The following is a 26,483-nucleotide window of genomic DNA, read 5'->3' on the forward strand; positions in this document are numbered from 1 at the left end:
ATGGTTTGACTTACATACATCACAAAATGATTACCACAGCAAGTTTACTCATATAATCATCCATCATCTCATATAGATACAATGTTAATGAAATATGAAAAAAATTTTTTAAGTATTTTTCCTTGTGATGAGAACTCTTAGGATTTACTCTCTTTACAACTTGCATATATAATATACAGCAGTGTTAATTATCTTTTCCATGAATTTCATTACATCCCTATCTTTGGTTTTGTCTATTTTGATACTTAGTTTTTTTATTTCTGACTTAGGGGCTTTTTTTTTAACATCTGTAAAATCTTTTTTGATCAATAACTTCAGATACACAGACGACACCACCCTTACAGCAGAACGTGAAGAGCTAAAGAGTCTCTTGATGAAAGGGAAAGAGGAGAGTGAAAAAGCTGGCTTAAAACTCAACATTCAGAAAATGAAGATCATGGCATCCAGTCCCATCACTTCATGGCAGATAGATGGGGAAACAATGAAGACAGTTACAGACTTTATTTTTTTGGGCTCCAAAATCACTGCAGATAGTAACTGCAGATATGAAATTAAAAGACGCTTGCTCCTTGAAAGAAAAGCTATGACCAACCTAGACAGCATATTAAAAAAAGCAGAGACATTACTTTGCCGACCAAGGTCTGTCTAGTCAAAGCTAGGGTCTTTCCAGCAGTCACGTATGAATGTGAGAGTTGGACTATAAAGAAAGCTGAGCACCAAAGAATTGATGATTTGAAGTGTGGTGTTGGAGAAGACTCTTGAGAGTCCCTTGGACTGCAAGGAGATCCAACCAGTCCATTCTAAAGGAAATCAGTTCTGAATATTCATTGGAAGGACTGATGCTAAAGCTGAAACTCTTAATATTTTGGCCACCTGATGCAAAGAAGTGACTCCTTGGAAAAGTCCCTGATGTTGGGAAAGATTGAAGGCAGGAGGAGAAGGGGACGACAGAGGATGAGATGGTTGGATGGCATCACTGATTCGATGGACATGAGTTTGAGCAAGCTCTGGGAGTTGGTGATGGACAGGAAAGCCTGGCATGCTGCAGTCCATGGGGTCGCAAAGAGTCAGACATGACAGAGTGACTCAACTGAACTGAACTGAATTCAAAAGTAGATGAATGTTACGGTTATTTCCAACTTCAGAGTTGATTTGTAGGGAGAAAACCATCGAAACGAAAGCTTTCACTAGTGTTTTTCTGACTTTTTCTAGCACTTTTTGTGTTGTGGTGTCTATTCATTTTGTGGACAGAGTTCCTTGTTTGAGAGTTCTGTTGTCACTCTTCCCTTTTCTTCTCAGCATCTTTTAAGAACTTGTGGTATTGATCAGGAAGAAAGGTAGAGAAAGGCTTGGTATGTTTGTTTCCATTTCCTTTCTACAGGGTCCTTAATTTCCTGCCTCTTACTCCCATCTTTCCACTCATTTCCTTGTCTCCAAGAGATGCCATCTCTTCTCTTGCATATATATACCTAATATTCCTCCAGAAGTGGTTTCGCAGAGGTCCCACAGTTGATCCAGAAGTTTCTAGATACTTTCACATCACTAGGGCTATAAACCGTCAAGTCCTAACTCATGTTCACTATATTTGCTTTTATATTTTACTCTTCCTGGGGGTCATTTTGTTTGTGCTTCGTCTAAGTCCCCTGCTCGAGTTTGCTGTTTTTCATGGATTCTTTTTCACCTCCTCTTACTTTCTGCATCCACAGGCTTGCAGAAGGTAGGCAGTTGGATTTCTTATGGAATTTATTTCTTTTTCCCCTCTACTTATAGGTAATTTGAATGTTGTGATCTCTGTCTTCTGGTAATCATAAGGCTGAGGCATGGGTTCTGTTACGGTTTTATTTATTCTCCTTGTTTATTTTATATCTGTTTGGGAAGTTGAGAGAGAGATTTGTGCTTTGAGAGAGCGATGGCTTATTCTGTTGTTGTGCAGACTTGAAACAGTCCCTGTTTTCATACGGTTGTATACCTGAAAAACCCAGAAGAGTCAACTGAAAAACTACTACAGACAAAAAGAGAATTCAGGGACTTCCCTAGTGGTCCAGTGGCTAATGCAGGGGGTCTACAGGGGGACCCCTGTGCTCCCGATGCAGGGGGTTGGGGTTTGATTTCTGGTCAGGGAACTAGATCCCACATACTGCAACTAAGAGCTGGGTGCAGCCAACGAAAACTTTTTTTAAAAGAAAATTCAGTTATATCGTGTGGTATAAAATTAATCAGTAGGAATCCATATGTACAAAAAGCTTGGAAGATATGGAGAGCCAGAATAAAAATCAGATAAAAAAAATCCCTAAAACCAACCAAACAAAAACTCTAGGGATGACTACAACAGTTAATGCCTAAAACCTATTATATTAGATTTTTAGGGCTGCCATAACAAAGTGCCACACACTGAGTGGCTTATAGCAACAGGAATCGATTCTGTCATTGTTCTGCACACTAGAAGTCTGAGTTGAGGTGTTGGCGGGACCACCCTCCCTCTGAAGCCAAAGGAAGGAGCCTTCGTTGCCTTCTTCAGCTTCTGGTATCCCTAGCATTTCTCAACTGTGGCAGCATGCATCCAGTCTGTACCTCTCTCTTCATCTGGCCAACTTCCTGTTGTGTCTTTGTATCTTTTCTCTTTTAAGAACAGGAGTCATATTGGGTTAGGGCTCACCCTCATGCCAGTTGGTTGAGGAGCTAAGATCATAGCTCCTCATGACATTGCCGTGTCATGGCCGCAAGATAAAGTAAAATGGGGTTGGTGAACATTTAGAAAAAAACATTGTGTTTTTTAGGAGAATCAGCACAAATATATGTAAGAAAAACTTAAAAAAAAAAAAAAGGTTTAGAAACTGCTGTTTTCTTCACCAGTTGCTTCTTTTTGTTTGGCCCCACTCTTCATTTCTTGTTGGTCTCTTGGGTGAGTTGAACTTTTTATGCTGATGTAGTTTTTTGTACAATACTGTATCTGTAAATTATAAGAATTCCCAAATGATGTTTTATAAGCTCATGTAGCATATTGTGACGTATCAAGTTAAGGATACATAGTAACAGTTGTATTACTTACCTGGAGCTACAGTTATCTGGAAACAAGGCTTTGCTAAAGAGCATGTGGGTAACACGGATCTAATCCATGTAGTCATTGTGCGTAAATTGAATAATGGTTTAAAATTTGGCTGGTACACCACTTGATTAAAGAGCCTTTCTATTAGATTCTTGGCAGGATCTTGAAATGTGATGTTGTTCTAAATTTGGGTGCTTTCTGATGTTGCTTCTTTGGACAGGGGGAAATAAGTTTTCTTAGACTTTCGTTTTCGGTAATTAAGAACAAATAAAAAATGTTACCTATGACAATATTTGAAACAAAAGTATCCCTTTGGTTTTATTGTGGATGCTTGTATAAGAACATGTCATTAATTCAGTTTTGCCAGGGAATGAGGAAGGGATTCTATTTCAGTGAATTTACTTGTCAAAATGTAATAATATGTCTACTTTTCCTTACTATTAATCTGCCAGTTGTCAATTACTTAATGTACTTGTCTATAACAAGGCCTAGCCCATTTGTCCCTGTTACGGGCATCCTTTTACAGAGTATAGTTGGCTTGAAGCCTGAAAATTGAGATAAGCAAATTTTGTAAGAATTTTATGTTAAATAAAATCAAACGGATGAAGAAAGGCTTATGTACTTGAATTACTAGTTTTGTAAAAGCAAATTTGAGAGCAGTGGACTTTTTTTTTTTTTGCTTATTTCTGAACTTTGAGTTTTATTCCAGCAGAATAAGGTGCTTGTTAGATAACTGAATTGTGGATGATGAATATAAACTTACCGGGCTTAGTCAAGAAATGAGTATTTCGGTTTCCAAAGAATTATAGAATGTCATATGTGATATTGCCGGTTTATAAAAATTAGAAGGCACATAATTTTTACTTAATCTTTAGTAAATGTAACTTAATATCCCTGGCTCAGATGTTTGGCTCTTAAAATCTTTCCAAGGCTTCCATTAATTTATGTTTGTATTTATTTATTTCAGGCTGCACTGTGTCTTTGTTGCTGTGCTTGGCTTTTGCTAGCTGCTATGAGCGGGAGCTGCTCTTTAGTTCTAGTGCATGGGCTTTTCACTGTGGTGGCTTCTCTTGTTGCAGACACATGCTTAGTTGCTCTGCAGTATTTGGGATCCTCCAGACCAGGGTTGAGCCTGTATTGGCAGGTGAATTCTTAACCACCATGGAAGTCTGGCTTCCCACTCATTTAATTAAAAAGAAAAGAAAAAGTAATATCCTGCATGACTGGGCTTCCACCCGTATCTCTCTGTCTTGTTCCGTCTTGCCCTTCGTTTTCAGGCACATAGGTCTTCCTTCATCTCCTGGAACTAGCTGTGTGTTTTTCCTATGATGTTTGCACCCTCTGGCTGTGAGTCCCCTTCTCTGCCATTGGTTTGTTCCATTTGGCTGTTGAGCTTAGTTCAAACTTTGCTTCCTCAAAGGAATCTTCTCTAAAACCACCAGAGTTCCAGCCCCTTTCTGTACATGCTTCCTTTGTATCTTTGTTTCTGTAGCACCGCTTATAGTATATGTCATTATATAGTTAATTGGGGAGTTTACTGCTGAGTGTCTGCCTTTAGAGTTAAAATGTAGGCTCCATGAAGGCAGAGACTGTCATTGTTTCTCAGAGCATCTTTACTGCTCAGCCTATTTGACTCGCAGCAGGCTGTCAGAATTTGCTGAATAAGTGAACCAAATGAGTGGTGCTCAGACAACACTGTTCAGTATTTCTCTGCACATATGTAGAAGCTGTTAAAAGTTGCTATTGATTGCTTGTAGTGTTAACCAGTTTTTACCATTGTGGAGAGTCCTGGGTAAAAGCTTATGTACACCCAGACAGATTTTTTTTTTTTCAATTAAAAAAAATGAACAATGATGCGGGTTGTGAGGGGGGTCCAAGAGGGAAAGATGTATGTGTACATATAGCTGATTCACTTTGTAGTGCAGAGGAGACTAACACAACATTGTAAAGCAGCTATACCCCAATTTAAAAAGTGAATAATGAGCATTAAAGCAATTATCTTTTTTTTTTTTTTAAGTGTAAAATGTTGATGGTTCCTTAGAAGAGCAGCTTTTAGTAAATAATTCTTTTTAAATTTCCCTCTTGGCTAGTGTTCTTTTCGCCTTCAACATCAGTGAAATTAAATATATTCTATTATAAAAACTTTTCCCATAGCACTTTTTGAAATTAATGAACACAGATACAATGCCAACCCCAGAACACTTTATGATGGGAAAGCGACACCCAACAGTCTGCTGTCTTAAGTGTGTGAACGCGCTCAGTGCTCGTGTCTTATTTCCTGCTGCCGAGTCACGTTAGATGGGTGACCATGTTTTATAAACGTGAGAATACTGAGTACATGGTTTAATGAATATCACTTTTTTGAAAGTTATGCTTCTTTTATTTTTAATTTTTATTGGTGTATAGTTACTTTACAATGTTGCATTATTTTCTGCTGTACAGCAAAGTGAATCAGCCGTGTGTGTGTATGTGTGTGTGTATGTGTGTGTATGTATGTGTGTGTATTGTGTGTGTGTATGTGTGTATGTGTGTGTGTGTGTATGTGCGCACGCGTGCGTGTGTGTGTGTGTGTATGTGGGTATGTGTGTGTGTGTGTGTGTATGTGTGTGTGTATACATATATATACACACATATATATATCCCCTCTGTTTTAGATTTCGTTCCCATTTAGATCACCACAGAGCACTGAGGAGAATATTGCTGAAAAAGCAAACACAAAACCAATATTTCTTGGGTTCCAACCAGGTATCAGACACTGGATGTATGATAAATGAAAAGACAGAGGGTCCCCGCCCTCATGTGATTCACCCTTTAGTTGTAGAGATGGCCCACGATCTGATTATCACACAAATAAATAGATAATGACAACCAGATGTGTACTTGGAAAGGAGAAAGTAGGAGAGCATTTTTAAATAGAAACCCCTCTAACTTAGTCTTTGTAGTGGGAGAATTACAGTTGCCCAGACAAAGTGACATTTGAGAGAAATCTGGAGGAAGGAGACCTAATGCCTGGGGAAAATTCCAGGCAGAGAGAACAGCAGGCAGAGGCTCAGAGACAGGAGGAGTGGGTCTTTGAGGAACAGACAGGAAGGCCAGTGGACGTAGATGAGAGAGGGTGTGGGAAAATGGTTCAACACAACGCTGATGAAATGATCAGAGAGCAGATGAAACACTGAGCACTGTTTGTCACCAGTATAAAATTATTGTCATCAGTATAAAAACGTGGGAGATCTGACTGTCCACCAGTGGAGGACTGGTGGTATAAGTTACGGTGTGACAGTGTAAAGGAATGTTATATAGCTGTAAAAGAGAGGAAGTTTACTACCTAATCAGAAAAATAAAGAATTGTAGCTTTCATACTGAAATTTAGAAATAGAACCTTTAAAAAAGGGGAAAAACTTGACCCAATGATGGATGATTTGTCCTGTATGAAAAGAATTATTTTGGTAAAGTAAGTTATCCTTCTATACCTGGATTTATTGTGATAATAATTATGTATTTTGTCATATTTTCAAGGTGAAATGTATTTTATAACGTAGCATAGTGGTTTAGAATATGTCTGCTGGGCTGAGATCCTGACTTGATATTCTGGCATTGCCATTTGCACAGCTGGTTAACTGGGCAAATTAATTCAACTTTCTAAAGCTTAGTTTTGTCATTTGTAAACTGTGAACAGTACTAACATTTATCTGATAGAGTTGCAGTATGAATTGAATGAGAGAATATATGTGAGTCACTTAGATAGATATTCTCATCACCTAAGAAAAAAGTTACATACTGTCACTTCCTATGAAAATATCTTTTAATTAATCCTCTTTATCAAAAGTTAGAGTGCAAAAAGAGAATTCTGAAGAAAGTTATATCAAAAGCAACTCTATAGTTGCATTTCAGAGGTGGAATTATAGCTGCTATTTGTTACCTGTTTTATTGTTGTGTCTATTTTCCAAACTTTGAAACATTAGCATATATTTAAAATTACTACCATCTTCCATTTAAGCATGCTTTGTCTTCCGTTTCAGCTGATTTTGCTGAAATTTTAATTTTTAGGAACATCCTTTTCAGCAGTGTCTGCAAATCTCGATTCAAGAGACGTTAGTTCAGTAAATGTATTCATAATTATTTTTGCTTTCCTCCTTATATTTTGATTAATGTTGTACCAATTTAAAAGGCTTTATGCCCACAGCTGCTAAGTTGTGATTGGAAAGGAAAGGGGCTTGCTTTTTGAGACCATCTGTGGGAGTTGCATTGTCTGAATCTGACAAGAGATCATGGCAGATGGTGAGGTCACTGAGATTGACTTTTTGAGCTTGACATAATGTGCTCATGAAGCTGGAAGGAGAAATCCGACTTATTTTTTTAACCAACAGAACATGGTGACAGGAAGAAGTGTACAATTGTTGAGTCTGGATGAAACATAATGCATCAGTGCACAGGACTGGTTTAATCTTTGACAATCGCCAGTGCTGCCAAGGTAGCTGTTTGTTCAAACATTCCGCGCTGTGTTTATTTACTTTCTAGGCCTTTGGTTTAAGTCATATGTTGCAAATAACATTTAGATTAAAGACAGTGTAGAAACAAGACAAAAAGCTTTAAAGATAACTTAGAAATGTGTATTTTTAAATTGAAAGGTTATAGGCTGTCACTCAAAGCCAGTGCAGCATATGCTACTTCTTCATTTTTAATTGAATGAAGATCTCTGTCATAGTCCCATGTGTTTTTATAACATTTATCTTAATGTAATTTTATATAATTTAAATTACACTTGAAGATTTATGCTTACTGTTTCTCTCATTTATTAGGAGCTCTAGTGTCTGGATTAGTATTTTGCTCATAGTGTATGTTCAGTAAATGTTGGCCAGGTAGATAAATTAATGAATGAAGTTATTGTCGACTCTTTGTTAATTTTAGATGAGCTTTTTTTTTTTTAACCACAATTAAATGCTTTCTTTTTTCTCCTACTTTGAAATTGTATTTATGTTGTGGTCTTTATCACTTCTACTATGTGTGAATTATGTATTATTTGTTTTGGAGTAAGAAACCTTAATTTGTCATGAGAAGTCAGTGAGCCATTTTTTCCTTAATATTAATGAGTACTTTTGCTAGGCAGTGTCCAAATTATTTTCCACGTCTTGACTTGTTTAATTAAGTAGAGGTATTGTGCTACTACTGTTTTGTAGATGAAGAGATTGAAGTACAATGATGTTAATATAAGTGTGCTTAAGATACTCATGTACTTTGGCTCTATTTCAAACATTTATCATTTAGGTAACATTTAGAAGTTACAGTTTGTGCTTAGCTCTGGTGAGAAGATGCAAAGGGAATACTAAACAAAATTATGTTTTGTCTTATTAAACTCAGTTACTGTAGCTAAGATGTGTTTTTATTGGTCGCCTCTTGATACTGTGTGTTGAGATAATAACACCTTGTTAATTTCTTGTTGTTTGCATGAGTGACAGTGCCACTCACTAACCCAGTCCTTAGGAAATATAATCCCGTCTGGAACACTGAGTATAATAAGGAAGCAGATGCTCAGAGACAAGGAGCTGTAACCATTACAGCCATACTCTGAAAATGAAGAAATGGGAGAGGAGGGGGAAAGGGCATTTAGCTGAATCTGGTAGCCCAGCCTAACAGTGACTGCTTATATTTCATTGACCAGAATTATGTCATGGCCAACCCATCTGGGAGGGAGACAGAAGGTAGTAGTTTTAGTTGGGCGTATTGCTGGTTTGGTGAATGAGATGGGATTTCAGGAACATTTATCTCATATTTGTAACACTGAAGAGTATATAACAGATAACTGATAAATGTGAAAGAGTTCCAGTGTAGGAACTTGATTTTCATATTTACTCATGGTAGATGTGATCAAATCTGCTGCTACAGTGGGAAAGCAGAAATCACAGCTGTACTTCAGGTCTTGGGCTTTTAAACATATGTTTTCTTTATCATTGGAAAAATCACACTGTTTCAGTGAAAGGTAAAAATGTTTCCTCACCACCCCCTTCCCCACAGTTTTACTTGTAGATTCAAATTCTAGCCTGTGAGGCAGATGTTTGGAGCCTCCATTGCTTTAAGCCCTTATTATTTACGGTCTTTTTAAAGTTAAGTTTTATTCTTCCCTTTGAATGTCCTATTAAAGATTTAACTTTGAAATAATTTTATTTGTTTATTTATTTTTAAGTATTTATTAATTATGTGGCTTTGTTGGGTCTAAGCTGTGGCATGTGGGATCTTCCTTATGTCATGGGGGATCTTTCATGACGGCACACGGATTCTCTATTTGCGGTGCAAGGGCTTAGTAGTTGTAGCACACAGGCTGAGTTGCTCTGTGGCAAGTGGGATCTTAGTTCCCTGACCAGGGATCGAACCCATGTCCTTTGCATTGCAAGGCAGATTCTTAACCACTGGACCATCAGGGAAGTCCCGAAACAATTTTAAAATAAGAGAAAAGTTGCAGAAATAGGAAAAGATCTTTTGAATACCTCTGACCTAGAATCACTAGTTTGTCAACATTTTGCCACACATGCTTTATCACTTCTACTTTCTCTATATATACAAATTATATACATTTATTGATCATTTGAAAGTATGTTTTTTCTGTCATACCCTTTCACTAGTAAATATTTTGGTGTATTTTTTTTAAGGTTGAGGAAAGTGAAAAAGTGAAAGTGTTAATCACTTAGTTGTGTCTGACTCTTTGCTACTCCATGGACTGTAGCACTCCAGACTCCTCTGTCCATGAGGTTCTCCATCCAAGAATACTGGAGTGGGTAGCTAGCTATTCCCTTCTCCAGGGCATCTTCCCAACCCAGGGGTCAAACCTGGGTCTCCTGCATTACAGGCAGATTCTTTCCTGTCTGAGCCACCAGGGAAGCCCATTCACTTAAAAAAAAAAAAAAAGAACACAATCCTCTGATCAGAAGCAGGAAATGAAACAATACAGTTATCCAGTCTGCAAACCATGTTTCACTTTTTCCAGTTGCCCCAGTAATGGTCTTCATAGCGGTTATTTTTTGCGATTCAAAGTCCAGTCCAGGATCATGCATTAAATGTAATTTTCATATGACTTTAGTCTTTAATCTGTAATGTTTCTTTAGCTCTCCTCTGTTTTTCATGATAAACTAGTATTTTTAAGAACTCAGGCCATTGTTTCATAGAATGTCTCAATTTGCATATTAGCATCATTGCATGCTTCATCATTGCTTCATCATTATACATTTTAGGAAATACCTGATAAGTGATACTGTGTCCATCACAGTGCACCTGTGGAGATGCATGATGTTGGTTTATTCTGTTATTGGTCATAGGTAGCTTTCATCACCTTGGCTGTAGTGGTATGTGCCAGGTTTCTTCACTGTAAAATTTGATGTAAGAGGTATCTTGTAGGGAAATATTTCAAGACTATATAAATATCCTTTTTCTCACCAAATTTCATTTAATCATTTTAGCATCTTTTGATGATTCTTAGCTTATCCATTAATATCACAGTGTTTACAGATTGGTGGTTTTCTAACTGCTTCATTTCTTTGTACGTATTAGTTGGAATTGTATTGCAAAGAAGACGTTTCCCTTCCTTGTTATTTGTTTCTATAAGTGTGAACTCTTGGATTATTATTTTATTCATTGGGTTTAGAATCTGTTACAGTCTGTTGTTATTAGTATGTACTTAAGTGCTTAATTGCCCCTTTAAACTGGCTTAAGTTGTCCCTTTATGTTGTGGACTCTCTAATCTGTCTCCTATATACTTTTAATACTTCTCTGTCATTCCTTACTTTAGCTACTCAAAGTGTTCTAGGTTTATCTTGTGCATTTCCTGCCCCATTGCTGGAATTGGCTATTTTTCCTAGAATCCCTGGTGTTGCTTTCAGTGAATTATCTACACCAGCATAGTATATTTCAAAGTCCAGGCTCTGTCACTTCTTAGCTGAGTTGGTTTGGTTGAATTATTTAACATCTTTAAATTGCAAGTTTTATCTGGAAAATGACAGAATGGTCCACATCTCGTAGTGTTGTTATGAGGATTAATTTAGGTAATTAAAAAACAGTATCACATAGTAATTAGGACATAAATGTTGCTTATGATGATGATGACTATTACATTACTGTTCCCTCTTTTTCCCTTTAACAGGATATTCTTTTAAAGAATTATTGAAGACGAAGTTTTTTTATTTGTTTTTTAATGGCTTTACAGAATTTTAAATTGAATGCAGTTTGACATGACGGCAAAAAATGTAAGTATTTGTGAATTTTTAAATGTAAGTATTTAAAATGAGTTAAACTTTTTCCTGTGCACATTTTCTTCACCATTTTGGCTAATCAAATTCGGTTTACCGGCAGCAGTGTATTACCTGTTTTTGTTTCTGCGAAGAAAGAGACTGAACTTTAACGCTGAACTTTACACGTCCCTCACGGCCATGGTAGCCTTCTTGCAAACCGCTACCAGGTTGCTCCAACTCAGCAGCTGCAAATTGTCTCCAGAAATGTTCCCACCCCCCTCCTGTTTGGTGTACTGTTAATAAATTTGCTTTGGTGCTTGCTGGAGAGTTACTTGGCATTATTGAGAAAAATCACTGTTTTCTTTGGCTCAGTTTTTTTCTTTTGGATTTGCCCTTAAAAATGTGTACAATCAGATGTTGTTCAGAAGCAGCCTGCTGTCCTCCTTGAGGTGATTCCTGACTTCAGTTGTTTTGGGGAAGTTATTCTTTTTTTTTCTTTTGTTTAAGACTGTCATTTCTGAATCTACTTCCTTTCAAGTTATATTGTTATTATACCAATGGGTTTGTTTCCAGTTATGGGGAGGGATTATGCCAGAAAATAAATGCTACAACGTATGTGGAAATAACTTATTATAATTAGTATACCCAGATTATTAGTTTGGACTCTTTGATTGCAGGTAATAGAAACCAGCTTGGGCTACCTTAAACCAAAAGGGAATTTATTTTAAGGATAAAGGGATGTCTCAAGGAATGCAAGCGTAGGAATTGAGCAGACCCTCAGAACGATCTGGGTCCAGAAACTTGAAATCTACCAGGAATTGAAGCAGTATTTAGTTTTCATGTGTCATCTCTGTGTGTTTCTGTGCATTAGCTTCATTACTCTGTCTCTCTGCAAAGCATCTTCCTGAGTTCACAGTTACTCAGCATCTCGATCTACTTGTTAGAGTACCAGCCTGTTCCGAGAAAGAGAGACAGAGAGGTACCAAGGAAGGGAGGCGGGTATCCTGACAGATCCTGTCTGCTTATTTCAGCTCTAACTTCAAACTCCTTGGGGAGGACCTCTGGCACAGCTCTAGTCTGATACCCACTGGTAGTTTGGTTAGTTATGACCAGAGAGACAAGTGTTATTGTGGAAAAAGATCTTGTGAGCCAGACAGATATTTCTAGATTATATCCATTATACAGGTAAAGAAGAGCATCAAAAAAATAAGAACACCCACTCTGGTTACTAACTTATACTTTCCAGTTATTGATGTGGCTTTCAGCACACACTAGTAGTTGTAAGCAGATACAGACTTTGCTTTGTTATCATATAATTAATTTTTTTAGGATAAATTATCCAGTGTCACCTGCCTTAATCTGTGGCTCTTGTGTCTATTTGTTTAGTTGCTGTTTGGGGGAAAGAAGAAGCAAAGTTTTAGTCTGTGTATTGGGATTTTTCTTGTTTTTCTCTCCTCCAGGAAAAAGAGAATGTGAAAGTTATCCTGAGCAAAAAGGATGACTACCATTCAACTAACAAGCATATTTTGGCTTAAAGAGGTCCTTTAAATCTTCGTAGCCATATGTACAGTTTGCTGTATTAACAGTTGTTGCCTTAAAGTAAAAAAGCATTTGAACCAGTGGTAACTATGCTCCCATTATTTTGTTTGTGTATTTAGACGTCATCAAAGAGTATGCTGTTTGTTTCTCTTCCTGCTCCAGCATCATTGGGGGAGAGGGCTGTTTGATGAGCTGACCCTCTCCTGATTCTCTGGAGTTGGGGACCTGGGGAGGTCAGGCCTCAGCCTGGGTGGAACCACAGGGGAAAGAACTGAAGTAGTCTGAGTGTCTGATAAAGCCCACTAGCCATCTGAAATAGATAAGCACATGTTCATGGCCTTTTAATATATTTTGTTGAGCTACTCACTAGAGGGATCATATCAGTTTACAACACCATGAACAATTCATTCTCATCTCTCCGCTCCCCATCTTTCTGCAGCAAATAAATATGTTCAACACTACTCCAGACTCCTACCTTCTTGGGATTTATAGTGTAGTGAGAGGAGATGATAAATATGTAATGTTCATGATACCTGTTACGAAGAACAATAAAACAGAGTAAGAGGAGAGAAAGCGATAGCAATGTGGAGATCTCTTTCAGCAAGGTATTCAGAAGCATCCTTTTTAAGGAAATGACATTTAGACAGACCGATGCTCTTTAGTCTCAATCCAGGAGGAAGGAGTCAGCCATGTGAATATCTGGGGAAAGAGCATTCCAGGTAGAGGCAGGAGAAAGTGCGGTTGATCAGAGAACAGCAGATGACAGTTGACAAGGTGGAACAGAGTAACTAAGCCACACAAGTGGTAGGAGGTGAAGCCAGAGAGCAGGGGCCAGATCATGGGGAGCCTCGAAAATGGGGATGAGCAGGATGTGTTTTATTTCATTTAATTAATTCATTTATTGTTTGACTGTGCTTGGGTCTTTGCTGTGTGTGGCTTGTGGGCTCAGTAGCTGTGGAGAACAGGCTTTGTTACTCCATGGCATGTGGGATCTTAGTTCCGGGACCAGGGATTGAACCTGTGTCTCTTGCATTGGAAGGTGGGTTCTTAGCCACTGGATCACCAGGGAAGTCCTGAGTGGTTATATTTTAAATGTCAGTGGGGAGCTAATGGAGTTTTTGAGGATGATTTCAAGACCTAACTTAGTATTTTTAAGTTTATTCTGGCTACTGGGTGAATCGACTGAAGAAGCCGTAGTAGATGCAAGGGACTCATTTCGTACCTATCCCAGTAGTTCAGACAGCAGAATATGGTAAGCTCGGCTAGGGTAATGATACTGGAGATGGGGAAAAGTGGTTGAATCTAGGATGTATAGAAGGAACAGCCAGCAAGACTTATTGAGTAATTAGGACATGGGGACAGGGAAGAAGTTAAAGATTTCTCAGCATTTGGCTTGTGTAACTGGGTATGTGGTTTTGCGGTTTCATGAGAAGAGGATCTCTTGGGGAGGTACAGGATTTTGTGGCAAACTCAAAAATTGTTTTGAACATATTAAGGTTGAGGGACCTGAAAACATCCAGGTGGAGATATTGGCCAGCCAGTTAATATAATGATAAATAATGACTCTGGAGCTCTAGGGAAAGCTTGGGGCTGGTTATAGAAATTTTGCAGTCATTTCATATTAGATTATTTTAAAGTGGGGGGACTTCATGTGATTATATAGTTCTTGCTTGGCTAGAGAATCCATCAGGACCAAGGTCTGAACACAGGGATTCTCTAGCAACTGTGGAGAAGGAGAGGCAGCAAAGAACAGAAGAAATGGATAGAAAGGAAGGAAAGAGCATTACCCAGATGATGTGGAAGCCAAGTAAAGAAAGTGTTTCAAGAAGGAAGGAGTGATAATCGTATCATATGCCCCTGAAAAATGACTCTTAGATCTGGAAGAGATTGCCATGGTTTTATGGGAGCATTAATAAATGTATGTGAAAAAAAAATGTATGTGTAAATATTTACATCCTTATTTTCTATTTCTCATTTTGCATTTCTCTTATGAGAACAGTTTCTTGTGAAGAGTTAACTTTTGTCTTGGTCTTGGTGCCTTTCTAGGTCTTTTATGGTTGCAGGTGTTAGAAACCCTTTTCAAAATAGCTTAGGGCAAAGAGAGAGTGGCATTTATTGATTGGCACAACTGAAAAGTCTGGAGTACTCTGGCTTCAAATAAAGCTGCTTTCAGGGGATCAAATGAGGGGCGTCCGAGCTCTGTCTCCTTTTTCCATCTTTTGGCTCTATCTGGTGGCAGAATGGCCTACACTGGCATCCTAATGCTCAATCTCAGAAGAGAGGAAGTTTTTTTTTCTTTTAACTTTTATGTTTCAGATTCCGTGGAGGAGCTTTTGTTGACCCTGCTCGGCCCACATTCTTAGACAAGTCACTGTAGAGAAGGAAGTAGGGTTCCATGCGTGGTTTGCTGCCTCACCATGGGTCGGGGGGCCAGCCAGGCCGTCACAGCACAGTGGAGGCTCTAAGATGAACAGTCCTACCAGAACTGCATGGATTGTGGGGTGGATCACTTTGCAAAAAGTTCTGCAGAGCTGGCAATATATTCTTTGTATCTGGGGTAAAATAAAGTAGTATCAAGTAGTATCTATTATCCACTGATGGGGCTTTCCCAGTGGCTCAGTGATAAAAGAATCCACTTGCCAATGCAGGAGACACGGGTTTGATTCTAGGTTGGGAAGATCCTCTGGAGGAGGACATGGGAACCCACTCCAGGATTCTCACCTGGAAAATCCCATGGAGAGAGGAGGCTGGCGGGCTGGAGTTCATGGGGTCGCAGAAGAATAGGACACAACTGAGTGAGCGAGCGAGCCAGGTATCCACTGATCCTCTTCTTGACCAAAAATGCACATGTGTTCTCTCCTAAGTTCACTTAGCGTACAATACAGAACTTGAAAGATACTTTTTTGCCTTGTCAAAGAATCTTTTAAAAATATGTAAGCCATAATATTCATTACAAAAAATTAGAAAATACAGATAAACTAGTCTAGAGATTAGATATCATATATACAAATGTGTGTGTGTTTGTGTGTGTGTGTATATATGTGAACCAAAATCTATATATAGTTTTTCAATTTTTTTTGCCTGTACCACGTGACGTGTAGAACTTCCTCAACCAGGGATTGAGCCTGTGTCCCCTGCAGTGGAGGCGTGGAGTCTTAACCACTGGATCAGCAGGGAAGTCCTACATATATATATATATATATATATATATATATATATATATATATACATATTTTTTTTTTTTTAATAAAAATGAGGCCAGATTGTTTTGTAACTTACTGTTTAGCATAGTCTCTATGATGAGTATCTTCTCCTGTCTTGATAACTCTGTAACATCATTTTAAATGGCTTTTTAATGTTATCTGTTCTATGGACCTTACACCAGTTTCCTAATATTGGCCATTATTTTCATTTTTTTCCCCTTTTTTAAGTTTTTAATTTTTGTCAATTCATTGGGTTATTTCTGTGAAACAAAAATCTTACAAAATTATTGGCCCAAAAGGCATGTACTTTTTAGGGGACCTTTGATTCATATTACTAAATTGAATCTCAGAAAGACCACCAATTGTATATTCACCATTGGTATATGAAGGTGCCAGTTCCACTTTATTTTATTTTTAATCTTTGTCAATCTAGTCAGCAAAAAATGGTATGTAATTTGCTACATTTCTCTGATTGCTAGTTAGATCAAACTGGTATTACATATATTATTATCTATATACTCATTGGTCATTTGTGTCTCTCCTATGAATTGTCGACGTCAGTGTTAAAGGAATAAACCTGTTGCCCTTTGAGTTAACAACTCAGACTTGAATACTGCTTTGCATTAATGAACATGTTTACATAATTTTTTAATTTGTTTAAAGAGCTGCCTGAGTTTGTTGTATGTGTATGTATTGTCATTCCCATGACAATGTTGCATGAACACCTTGCTTGTGAATGAATGGTAGAGGTAACCTTTGAGCACAGATTGTCTCGCTTTGAATCCTGTTTTCTTTCAGTTATATCTATCTGAAACATTAAATATCAGTGAAATTATACTGCTGTTCTTAGGGAGTAGCATTTGACTCAAACATTTAAGCTTTGGACATTTTTTATTCAGTAGACAATGACTGCTTAGACTAGGCAACACATTGTTTGAACATTCAGATAGAAAACTTTTCTCAGGATCTTATTTGATGAAAAATTTTATGTAAAATGAGTTAACTTTTCTTCTCTTGATCTGTGACACATTATATAGAGAGGTCCTTTTTAAATACATAAAATAAGAAAAGAATAGCTAATATTTTAAAATGCCTTTCCTCGCCAACTTTTCCTACTCTCAAATGATCTACTTTTTCTTTGCACCTTTAAACTGTGTTTATGAAAACAGAAATTAATATATTTTTGAAGTTTGAACTTAAACATTTTAGTAGTATTTATCTAAGCTCTGAATACAAACACTCCTCTCCATCCATGAGACCCAGATGACACACACTGTTGATCTAGAATTGACCTTTATCTTTTTAGAGTATAATATGTTGGTTACAAAGGCACAGATGTACAGCTGCTTAAAAGTTTCCGAATTCGTTTGTTACTTCACTCTGCAGAAGTTGAGCAGTAAGAGCAGGTGTTTAAACGTAACAGTAATCCAGTAACTGTGAACTCTGGACTGTGATGTGTGGTTTTAGTTGAGGTTTTTGCCGTTACTTTTGTATAATAACAAAAAGGTATAAACTGATGCTTTTGAAGTTATCGTAATACTTGGATTAAACAATTCCATTGTATTAAGCATGGAATGTATTAAAGGCTGCCTTTGCCTTCGTTGCTTTCTGTTTACAGTAGAGCACCAACAAGAGTTTCACCTTTCTTTTCTTTTTGTAGAAGAGCTTAAAAAGGAGAGGCATGTTGGTGGGCAGCAGTGAGGGTGGAATTTTGGTATATGTTTTGGCAGCTTCACAACTGCTACATTACTTGCTTAAGAAAAAAAGCCATCAGTAAAATGTGTAGATCTCACTTCTGCTCACAAGTAACACTATTTCATTAACTTTTATCTTAATGTGGACAATGCAATATTTTTCCCATTTCAAGCAGTATGGCAGCATTTTAACCCTGTTCTTATATCTGATATAATTAGCTCATCTTTATGTGACTATGTATAATATTTGATATGGACTTCTGGTAGGAAGTTATTAATAATGGCTTATTAAGTGATCACATATTATTTAAAATCTTATTTATAATTTTTTAAACTATTTTATTCAGGTTGGTTTGAATTCTACAAATGCAGAACTAAGAGGATTTATAGATCAGAATCTCAGTCCAACCAAAGGTAAGGACAGTTGAATAAAAATTTTCTGCATCAGGCTAGTTTTACTGCATTTGTTTTATAAAATACGCAGCTACATGAAGAATTACTTTCTGTATAATAATATAATATTATTGTGTTATCATAGACCAAATAACTTTTATCCTTTAAAACTCAGTTACCTCTGAGAGATGGAACAGGAGAGGGGGTGTGTGTGTGTGAGAGACCCTACTTTCAGTGATTTAACTTGTAAAGAATACAGTAGAATGAATGAATATATATAATTCCTTTTTCTAATACATGGTTTACTGGAGGAATATGTATATCCGAAATCTGACCCACCAGTACAAGAACTTGTGCAGGAAACTGTCAGTATCTTTAAACAGTATCTTTTAGTAAGTAGAAATACTGAAATCTTTATGGTTGAATTGATACGATGTTTGGGATTGGCTTCAAAATAATCCACTGGGGAAAAAAGAGCAAAGTGAGTGGATGGATATGAGTTGGTTAATTGTTTAAGCTGGCTGATAGCTATATGAGGTTTCATTATTCTTTTCTCTCTTCCTTTGCATATGTTTGAATTTTTTCCATTGTACATATGCAGTGGTGGAAACAAAGTGTCTGCTATTACAATGCAGATAGCTAGGAGAGAAACATCAGCTTTCTCAAAGGCTTTATGTCTAAGGTAGGCTTTATATGTCTAAGGTGGACAGAAGGCTAAAGAAATCTATTTCGGTATAAAAATGTCCAGCTTAATAGTTGTAATGGTCTCTAGAAGTATTCTAAGAATTTAGAAGTATTAGCAAACAGTGACAGAGAAGGCGAAGGCACCCCACTCCAGTACTCTTGCCTGGAAAATCCCATGGATGGAGGAGCCTGGTGGGCTGCAGTCCATGGGGTCGCGAAGAGTCGGACACGACTGAGCGACTTCACTTTCACTTTTCACTTTCATGCATTGGAGAAGGAAATGGCAACCCACTCCAGTGTTCTTGCCTGGAGAATCCCAGGGATGGGGGAGCCTGGTGGGCTGCCGTCTATGGGGTTGCACAGAGTCGGACACGACTGACGTGACTTAGCAGCAGCAAACAGTGAAAGAGGTACTTCTTGAAGCCTTGAATGCTTCTCATTTTTCCCTCAGTTTTCTAAATTGTGGTAAGATACACAAAACATAAAATAAAAACACCTCAGCCTTTTTGAGTGTATGATTTGTTGGTATTTAAGTGCATTCATGTTATGCCACCATTATCACCATTCATATCTGTAATTATTCATCTTGCAAAACTCCAGTTCTGCACCCATTAAACAACCACTCCCTATTTCTTCCTCCTCTGAGCCTTTGGCAGGAACCACCCTCCTTCCTGTATCTATGATTTTCACTACTCTGCGTAGCTCGTATGAGAAGAGTTACACCATATTTGTGTTTTTGTGACTGGCATACTTTGCTTAGTGGCCTCAAGGGATTTCCTTCCTTTTTAAGGCTGAGTACTATTCTGCTGTAACTGTGTACCACATTTTGCTTCTCTGCTCACCTATCGATGGACCTGTTGGTTGCTTCTGTATTTTATCTGTTGTTAACGATGCTGCTATAAACATGAGGGTAGAAATATCTTTTTGAGACCCTGCATTTGGGTCTTTTGGATATATTCATAGAAGCAAAGTTACTGGGTCATATGTTAATTCTGTTATTTTTCATATTTTTGAGGAATTGGCATTTCAGTTTTCATAGAAGCTATGCCATTTTACCTTTCCATCAACAGTGTACAAGGGTTCCAGTTTCTTCACATCCTTGCAAACATATATTTTTTATCAGAGGCAACCGTGTATGTAAAGTGATATCTCACTGTGGTTTTGATTTGCATTTCCCTAATGACTAGTGACATTGAGCATTTTTTCATGTGCTTATTTGCTATTCATGTATCTTTGTAGGAATCTCTATTCAAGAAGACACTTGCCCATTTTTTAACTGGATTATTTATGTTTTGTTGTTGAGTTCTAGGAATTTTTTTATACATTCTGGATATTAATTCCTTATGAGAGAAATGATTTGCAGATATTTTCTCCCATTCATTAGGTTATCTTTTTGCTTTCTTGATAGTATCCTTTGATGTCCAAAAGTTCTTTGATTTGATGAAGTCTAATTAATCTATTTTTTGTTGTTGTTGCCTCTGCTTTTTGTCATTTCTATTAAATGATTGCCAAATCAGTGTCACAAAGATTTTCCCCAGTGTTTTCTTTATGAATTTTATAATTTTAGCTCTTAAGTTTAGGTCTTTGATCCATTTTGAGTTAATTTTTGTATATGATATAAACTCAAACTGATACCCAGTTTTCCCAATAGCATTTGTTGAAAAGACTGTTGTTTGACCACTGAATGATCTTATTAACACCCTTGTCAAAAATCAACTGGCCATATATGTGAGGATTTATTTCTGGGCTTTTTATTCTATTACATTGGTCTATATGTCTGTCCATATGTCAGTACCATGATGTTATAATTACTGTAGTTTTGTAGTAAGTTCAAATTCAAAAAGTGTGAGTCCTCCTCCTCTGAGATTGTTTTGGCTATGTAGGAACTCTTGCAATTCCCCATGAATTTGAAGTTTACATTTTCCATTTCTGTGAAAAAGGCTTTTTTTTTTTAGGTTTTTTTTTTTTATAAAAATTGTATTGAATCTCTGGATCATTTTGGTTTTATTGACATCATAATAGTGTTGTATCTTCTTATTTATGAACATATTCAACTTATTTAAGTAATTACTTAAAAATTTTGTTTTAATTGGAGGATAATTGCTTTACAGTGTTATGTTGGTTTCTGACATACAACAGAATGAATCAGCCATAAGTATACGTATGTCCCCTCCCTCTTGAACCGCCCTCCAACCCTCCACCCTATCCCACCCCTCTAGGTTGTCACAGACCACCAAACTGAGCTCCCTGTATTATACAGAAACTTCCCACTAGCTAACTGTTTCACATATGGTAATGTAAATGTTTCAGTGCTACTGTATCAATTCATCCCACTCTCTCCTTCCTCTGTTGTGTCCACAAGTCTGTTCTTTGTCTGTTTCTCTTTTCCTGCGAGTAAATAGGTCTATTGGTGTTATTTTTCTGGATTCCATATATATATATACGTTAATATACCATATTTGTTTTTCTCTTTGTGAGTTATTTCACTCTATATAATAAGCTCTAGTTTCATCTGCCTTGCTGGAACTGACTCAGATTTGTTCCTTCTAATAGCTGAGTAATATTCCACTGTTTGTGTGTGTGTACATACAACTCTACTTTTTTATCCATGTATCTGTCAGTGCGTATCTAGGTTGCTTCCATGACCTAATTATTTTAAACAGTGTTGCAATGAACATTGGAGTACATATGTCCTTTTGAATTACAATTTTCTCAGGGTATGTGCCTAGTGGATAATTTTATCATTTCTTTTTGAAGTATTGAAAATGCTCTGGAGATAGTGGTTGTAGTTGTACAGCCTTGTGTATATACTGGAAACCACTGAATTGTACACTTTCTTTTCTTTTCTTTCTTTTTTTTTTTTTTATATGGAATGCTTCACGAATTTGCGTGTCATCCTTGCGCAGGGGCCATGCTAATCTTCTCTGTATCGTTCCAATTTTAGTATATGTGCTGCCGAAGCGAGCACTGAATTGTATACTTTAAAAGATGAATTTTAGTGTATGTGAATTATGCTGTGGTTAAAAACAAAAAACACTATCTTCAGCTTATCTCTACTTCTGGCTCTGATTTATTCTCCCCATCTTTATCAAACTTCTTGGAAGAAGCTGTATATACTTATAGTCCCATTCTCAGCTTTTACTCACTTTTCTGCCTGATGTCATCTGGCTTTTGACTCCATTAATTCTTTGAAACTGCCCTTGGTTTTGTCTTTTTTGTTGTTGTTATCAGTTTTTGACACAGTTAATGTGTCTCCTCTTTTTAAAAATAGCTATATATATATATATATAATTGTTATTTATTTATTTGGCTGTGCTGGGTATTAGTTGTGGCATGTAGGACCTTTTTTAGTAGTGGTATGTGAGATCCTTAGTTGCACTATGTGGGACCTAGTTCACTGACCAGGGATTGAAACCAGGCCCACTATATTGGGAGCACAGAGTCTTAGCCACTGGGGAAGCCCCTAAAAAATAACCTTTTAATTTTACCACAGTTTTAGATTTACAGAGAGATTACAAAAACAGTGCATAGAGTTCTCATAAACCCATCACTCAGTTTCCCTACTGTTAATATCCTACATTAATCTAGTACAGATTTTGCAATTAATGAGCCAATATTGATACATTATAATGAATGGAAGTCCATACTTTATTCAGATTTCATTAGTTTGTAGCTTGTGCCTTTTCTGTTCCAGGAGAGCATTCAGGATACCATGTTACATTTCATGAACATGTATCCTTTACCTCTTTGGCTGTGACAGTGTCTTCGACTTTCCATGTGTTTGATAACTTGACAGTTTTGAGGTGTACTGGTTAGAGATTTTGTAGAATGTTCCTCGGTAGGGAATTTTCTCACACTTAGATTGGGGTTATAGGTTTTTGAGAGAAAGACTGCAGAGATAAAAGTCCATTTTCATTACAACATAATCAAGGGCATCAACATGACTTACCATTATTGGTGTGAACCTTGATCACTTACTTGGCTGACATAGTGTCTGTCGTGTTTCTCTGCTGTAAAGTCACTCTTCTCCTTCCCCCTTTCTGCATACCATAGTCTTTGAAAGAAGTCACTATGTGGAGTCACACTTGAGGAGTGGAGAGTTTGCTCCACTTCTTTGAGTTGTGAGAATCTACATAATTTATTTGAATTTCTTCCACCCTAGATTTGTCTTTTCTCCCTTATTCATTTGTTTGTTTGTTTATACCAATATGGACTTACAGGTATTTAGTTTATACTCCAGGAGAAGGAAATGGCAACCCACTCCAGTGTCCTTGCCTGGAGAATCCCAGGGATGGGGGAGCCTGGTGGGCTGCCGTCTATGGGTCGCACAGAGTCAGACACGACTGAAGCGACTTAGCAGCAGCAGCCAGTTCATAGTCCAGTACTGTTGGATTGGCCAAAAGTTCGTTCAGGTTTCTCCATAACATCTTGCAGAAAAATCCAAATGAACTTTTTGGCCAACCCAATATTTTTGTTTGTTGGTTTTTTGCTCAAATTATTAAAATTATGGCCATTGGAAGTGTTCAGTTGTTCTTCTGTGTCCCTTTGACATATTTTCCTGCCCATTCCTCAGATCAACCATTTCCCCAGAGTCCTGACTCCTTTTAATAGAAAATGTTGTTAGAACATCAGGATCTTGGTGCTGAGTGAACGGTTGTTCCTGGGATGGTGTCTTTCTTTTTGAATCACTGCTTTTCTTTGTGTTTGTGATACCATACTTTTTAAGTCTCATAGGAAGCAGTACAGTGTAGCAGCTAAGAATAAGGGCCCTGGGGGTTGAGGGTGTAATCCTGGTTGCGTTTCTTATTTTTGTTTGTTGTTTTCAGTTGCTCAGTCATGTCTGACTCTTGAGGCTCCCTGGACTGTAGCCCGCCAGGCTCGTCTGTCCATGGGATTTCCCAGGCAGGAATACTGGAGTGGGTCGTCAGCTCTTTAACCAGGGCATCTTTTTGACCCAAGGATCGAACCCATGTCTTCTGCATTGGCAGGTAGATTCTTAACCACTGAGCTATCTGGGAAGCCCTTGCATTTCTTATGCCCAAAAAAATGTAAACCTGAGCAAAATGATCTCTCTAACCCAAAATACCTGTAATGATGCAGGTCATGATGGTAAGTTGCTCATAGCACCTGTAAGGATTAGAGGAGGTAAGGTGCATGCATCACTTGATTCAGTACCTAACACACAGTAAGCATTCATTATGTTCTTACCCCTTTTTCATCTTTCTTTTTGGCCATTCCCTTCAGTCTGCTCTCCTAGCTTTTCTGTTTGTCTTCTAAATGTTAGTGTTCCGTGGGGGTTTTGTCTTGGGTTTTTTGTTTTCTTTACCTTGTACGTTTTCCCTAGGCAATTTCATCTATTCTCATTGCTTTAGTTTTCATTTACTTTGTATATGGTTGACTCTCAAATCTGTATCTCTGGCCCAGACCTTTGTCTTGAGTTTTTGTATATTCAGCTGCTTGTTGGACACCTTCAGTTGAATAACTTATACACATCTCAGACTCTGTCTGTAATTAAAGTGATTATTTCACCTTCTCAAAACCCATTTTCCCCTTTTCTTTATTTTACTTGACAGTACAGCGTTCTACCTTTTGCCCAAATCAGAAGTTTCATCTTTGCCTCCTTTTTTTCCTCTCTCTCTATGACATCAGATCCCTTGCAAGACTTGCTGATTCTACCCAAGTATCTCAGTTCTTCCCACCCATTTTCTTTATTTTGTTGCTATTATCTTAGTTCAGACTTGTAAAGTCGCTCAGTTGTGTCAGACTCTTTGTGACTCCATGGACTGTAGCCTACCAGGCTCCTCTGTCCATGGGATTTTCCAGGCAAGAGTACTGGAGTGGGTTGCCATTTCCTTCTCCAGGGGATCTTCCCGACCCAGGGATCGAACCTGGGTCTCCAGCATTGCAGACAGACGCTTTACCCTCTGAGCCACCAGAGAAGCCATAAGCTATTTCCTAGACTACTGTAGCTATTTTATTTACTTCAAGATTCTATGTTTCTTTTCTGTTTCATTCATTGTATTATAGTTACTTATTTTTTCTCAAACACAAATCTGAACAAGTCTTCCCAAGTTAGATACATTTTTTGTTCCTTATTGCCCTCAAGATAATGCCCAGACTCCAGTTTAAAAGATCCTTCCCATTACAATTCTTGCTTTCCTCTTCAGCCTTATCTCAGACCTTTATGCCTCTTGTCACACTGAACTGCCTTCTGACCATCCCTGTCTCCCTGCTCTGCCATCCCTTCTCCTTTCCTCCCTTATCCCACCATCCCTGTCTCTTTGTCTTGCCGTATGCTCTTCTCTGTACCTATGATATTATTCCTCTCTGACACCATCCTACACTTCCCTCTTGGTAGATAACATGTTTCATCCGGCTCATTTCTTTTGTGTTTTTTTTCAGCATTTATTTATTTTTGACTGCACTGGGCCCTTGTTGCTGCAAGCGGGATTTTCTCTACTTGTGGCAAGTGGGGGCCACTCTTGGTTGTGGTGTGCAGGCTTCTCATTGCGGTGGCTTCTCTTGTTGCAACTCATGGGCTCTTAGAGCTCGTGGGCTCAGTAGCTGTGGCGCACAGGCTTAGTTGCTCTTTGGCATGTGGGAATCTTCCCAAACCAGGGATTGAACCTTTGTCCCCTGCATTGGCAGGTGGATTCTCAGCCACTGGACCACCAGGGACATCCCCATCTGGCTAATTTCTGTTCACTCCTAGCATCTAAATTTAGATCTTATTTCCACTTGGCCCTTAAACCTCTAATACTCTCTACTCACCCCTATTGCAGTATTTATCACACTGAACATTAATTACTGATTTATTTATTGGTCCCCACCTACTTCCATGAAGTCAGAGAGTTTTTATTAGTCATCATTGTTTCTCTAGGATAGATTTTTCAAAGTGGCTATCCCAAATTGGAACTTGGTTTATGTCTTTCCTTTGACCTGTAATCCCTCTGGCCCCTGGGCAAAATCCTATTTACTGTTTAAAGTCTATCTGATTGTGAATTCCTCTGTACCTTCTTGTCACTGTGCCTCCTTTGTGTTAACCTTTGGACCCTGCACATATTTTATTCTTGTCCTTATCACGTAATATTGTATTTCTTTATATGATTCTCCTTTTCTTTTAATAGACTGAGCTCTTTAAGCTCAGAGTTCATATTTTTGTCTTTAGAGTCTAGCTTAGCATCTAGTACAATTATACATACCCAGTAAATTTATAAAATTATTTTTTACTGAAATATAATTAATTTAAAATACTGTGTTAGTTTCTGGTATACATCCAAGTGATTCAGTTATAAATACATTATTTTTAATATGTTCTTTTTCCCTTATAGGTTCTTACAAGGTGTTGTATAGGTTATTATAAAATATTGAATATAGTTCTCCATGCTATACAGTAGGACCTTGTTGTTTATTTTGTATATAGTAGTTTCTATCTGCTAATCCCAGATCCTAGTTTATCCCTCCCCACCCTTCCTCTTTGTATACTCAGTAAATAATAAACTGCAGGAGCTTGTTTTGTAAGATTCCCAGACTTTTAATGCAAATATTAATTTATCTAACCTTCGAGCAGTGTTTTTTGAACTGCTGTTTTTTGAACACTGAAACCTTCAGTGTTTTTTGAAGCAAAGCATTAAGGTATTCAGTGAGGAAGGTTTCTGAGCTTTTTGTCTTGGGGCATCTATCTAAGAGTTGGAGGTCTGAAAGTTAC

General features: G+C 37.6%; 1 protein-coding gene and 1 non-coding gene across 3 annotated transcripts in view; one reads left to right on the forward strand and one right to left on the reverse strand.

The window, feature by feature from the left end:
- The window catches only part of TFDP2 (transcription factor Dp-2), a 192,638-nt gene that overhangs the window by 36,756 nt on the left and 129,399 nt on the right, over positions 1 to 26,483 (forward strand). For both annotated transcript variants that reach the window (XM_043474217.1, XM_043474216.1), the window contains exons 2-3: positions 11,175 to 11,277; positions 18,046 to 18,112. In XM_043474217.1, the coding sequence (XP_043330152.1) occupies positions 11,251 to 11,277; positions 18,046 to 18,112 (94 nt within the window). In that variant the 5' untranslated portion in view covers positions 11,175 to 11,250. The remainder of the gene's footprint in view (positions 1 to 11,174; positions 11,278 to 18,045; positions 18,113 to 26,483) is intronic.
- Positions 21,637 to 21,743, reverse strand: LOC122445615. Its single transcript, XR_006270583.1, has one exon. It is a non-coding gene; the product is annotated as a U6 spliceosomal RNA (small nuclear RNA).

This window comes from Cervus canadensis, chromosome 7, assembly GCF_019320065.1.
Source record: "Cervus canadensis isolate Bull #8, Minnesota chromosome 7, ASM1932006v1, whole genome shotgun sequence".
Taxonomy (NCBI): Eukaryota; Metazoa; Chordata; class Mammalia; order Artiodactyla; family Cervidae; genus Cervus; species Cervus canadensis.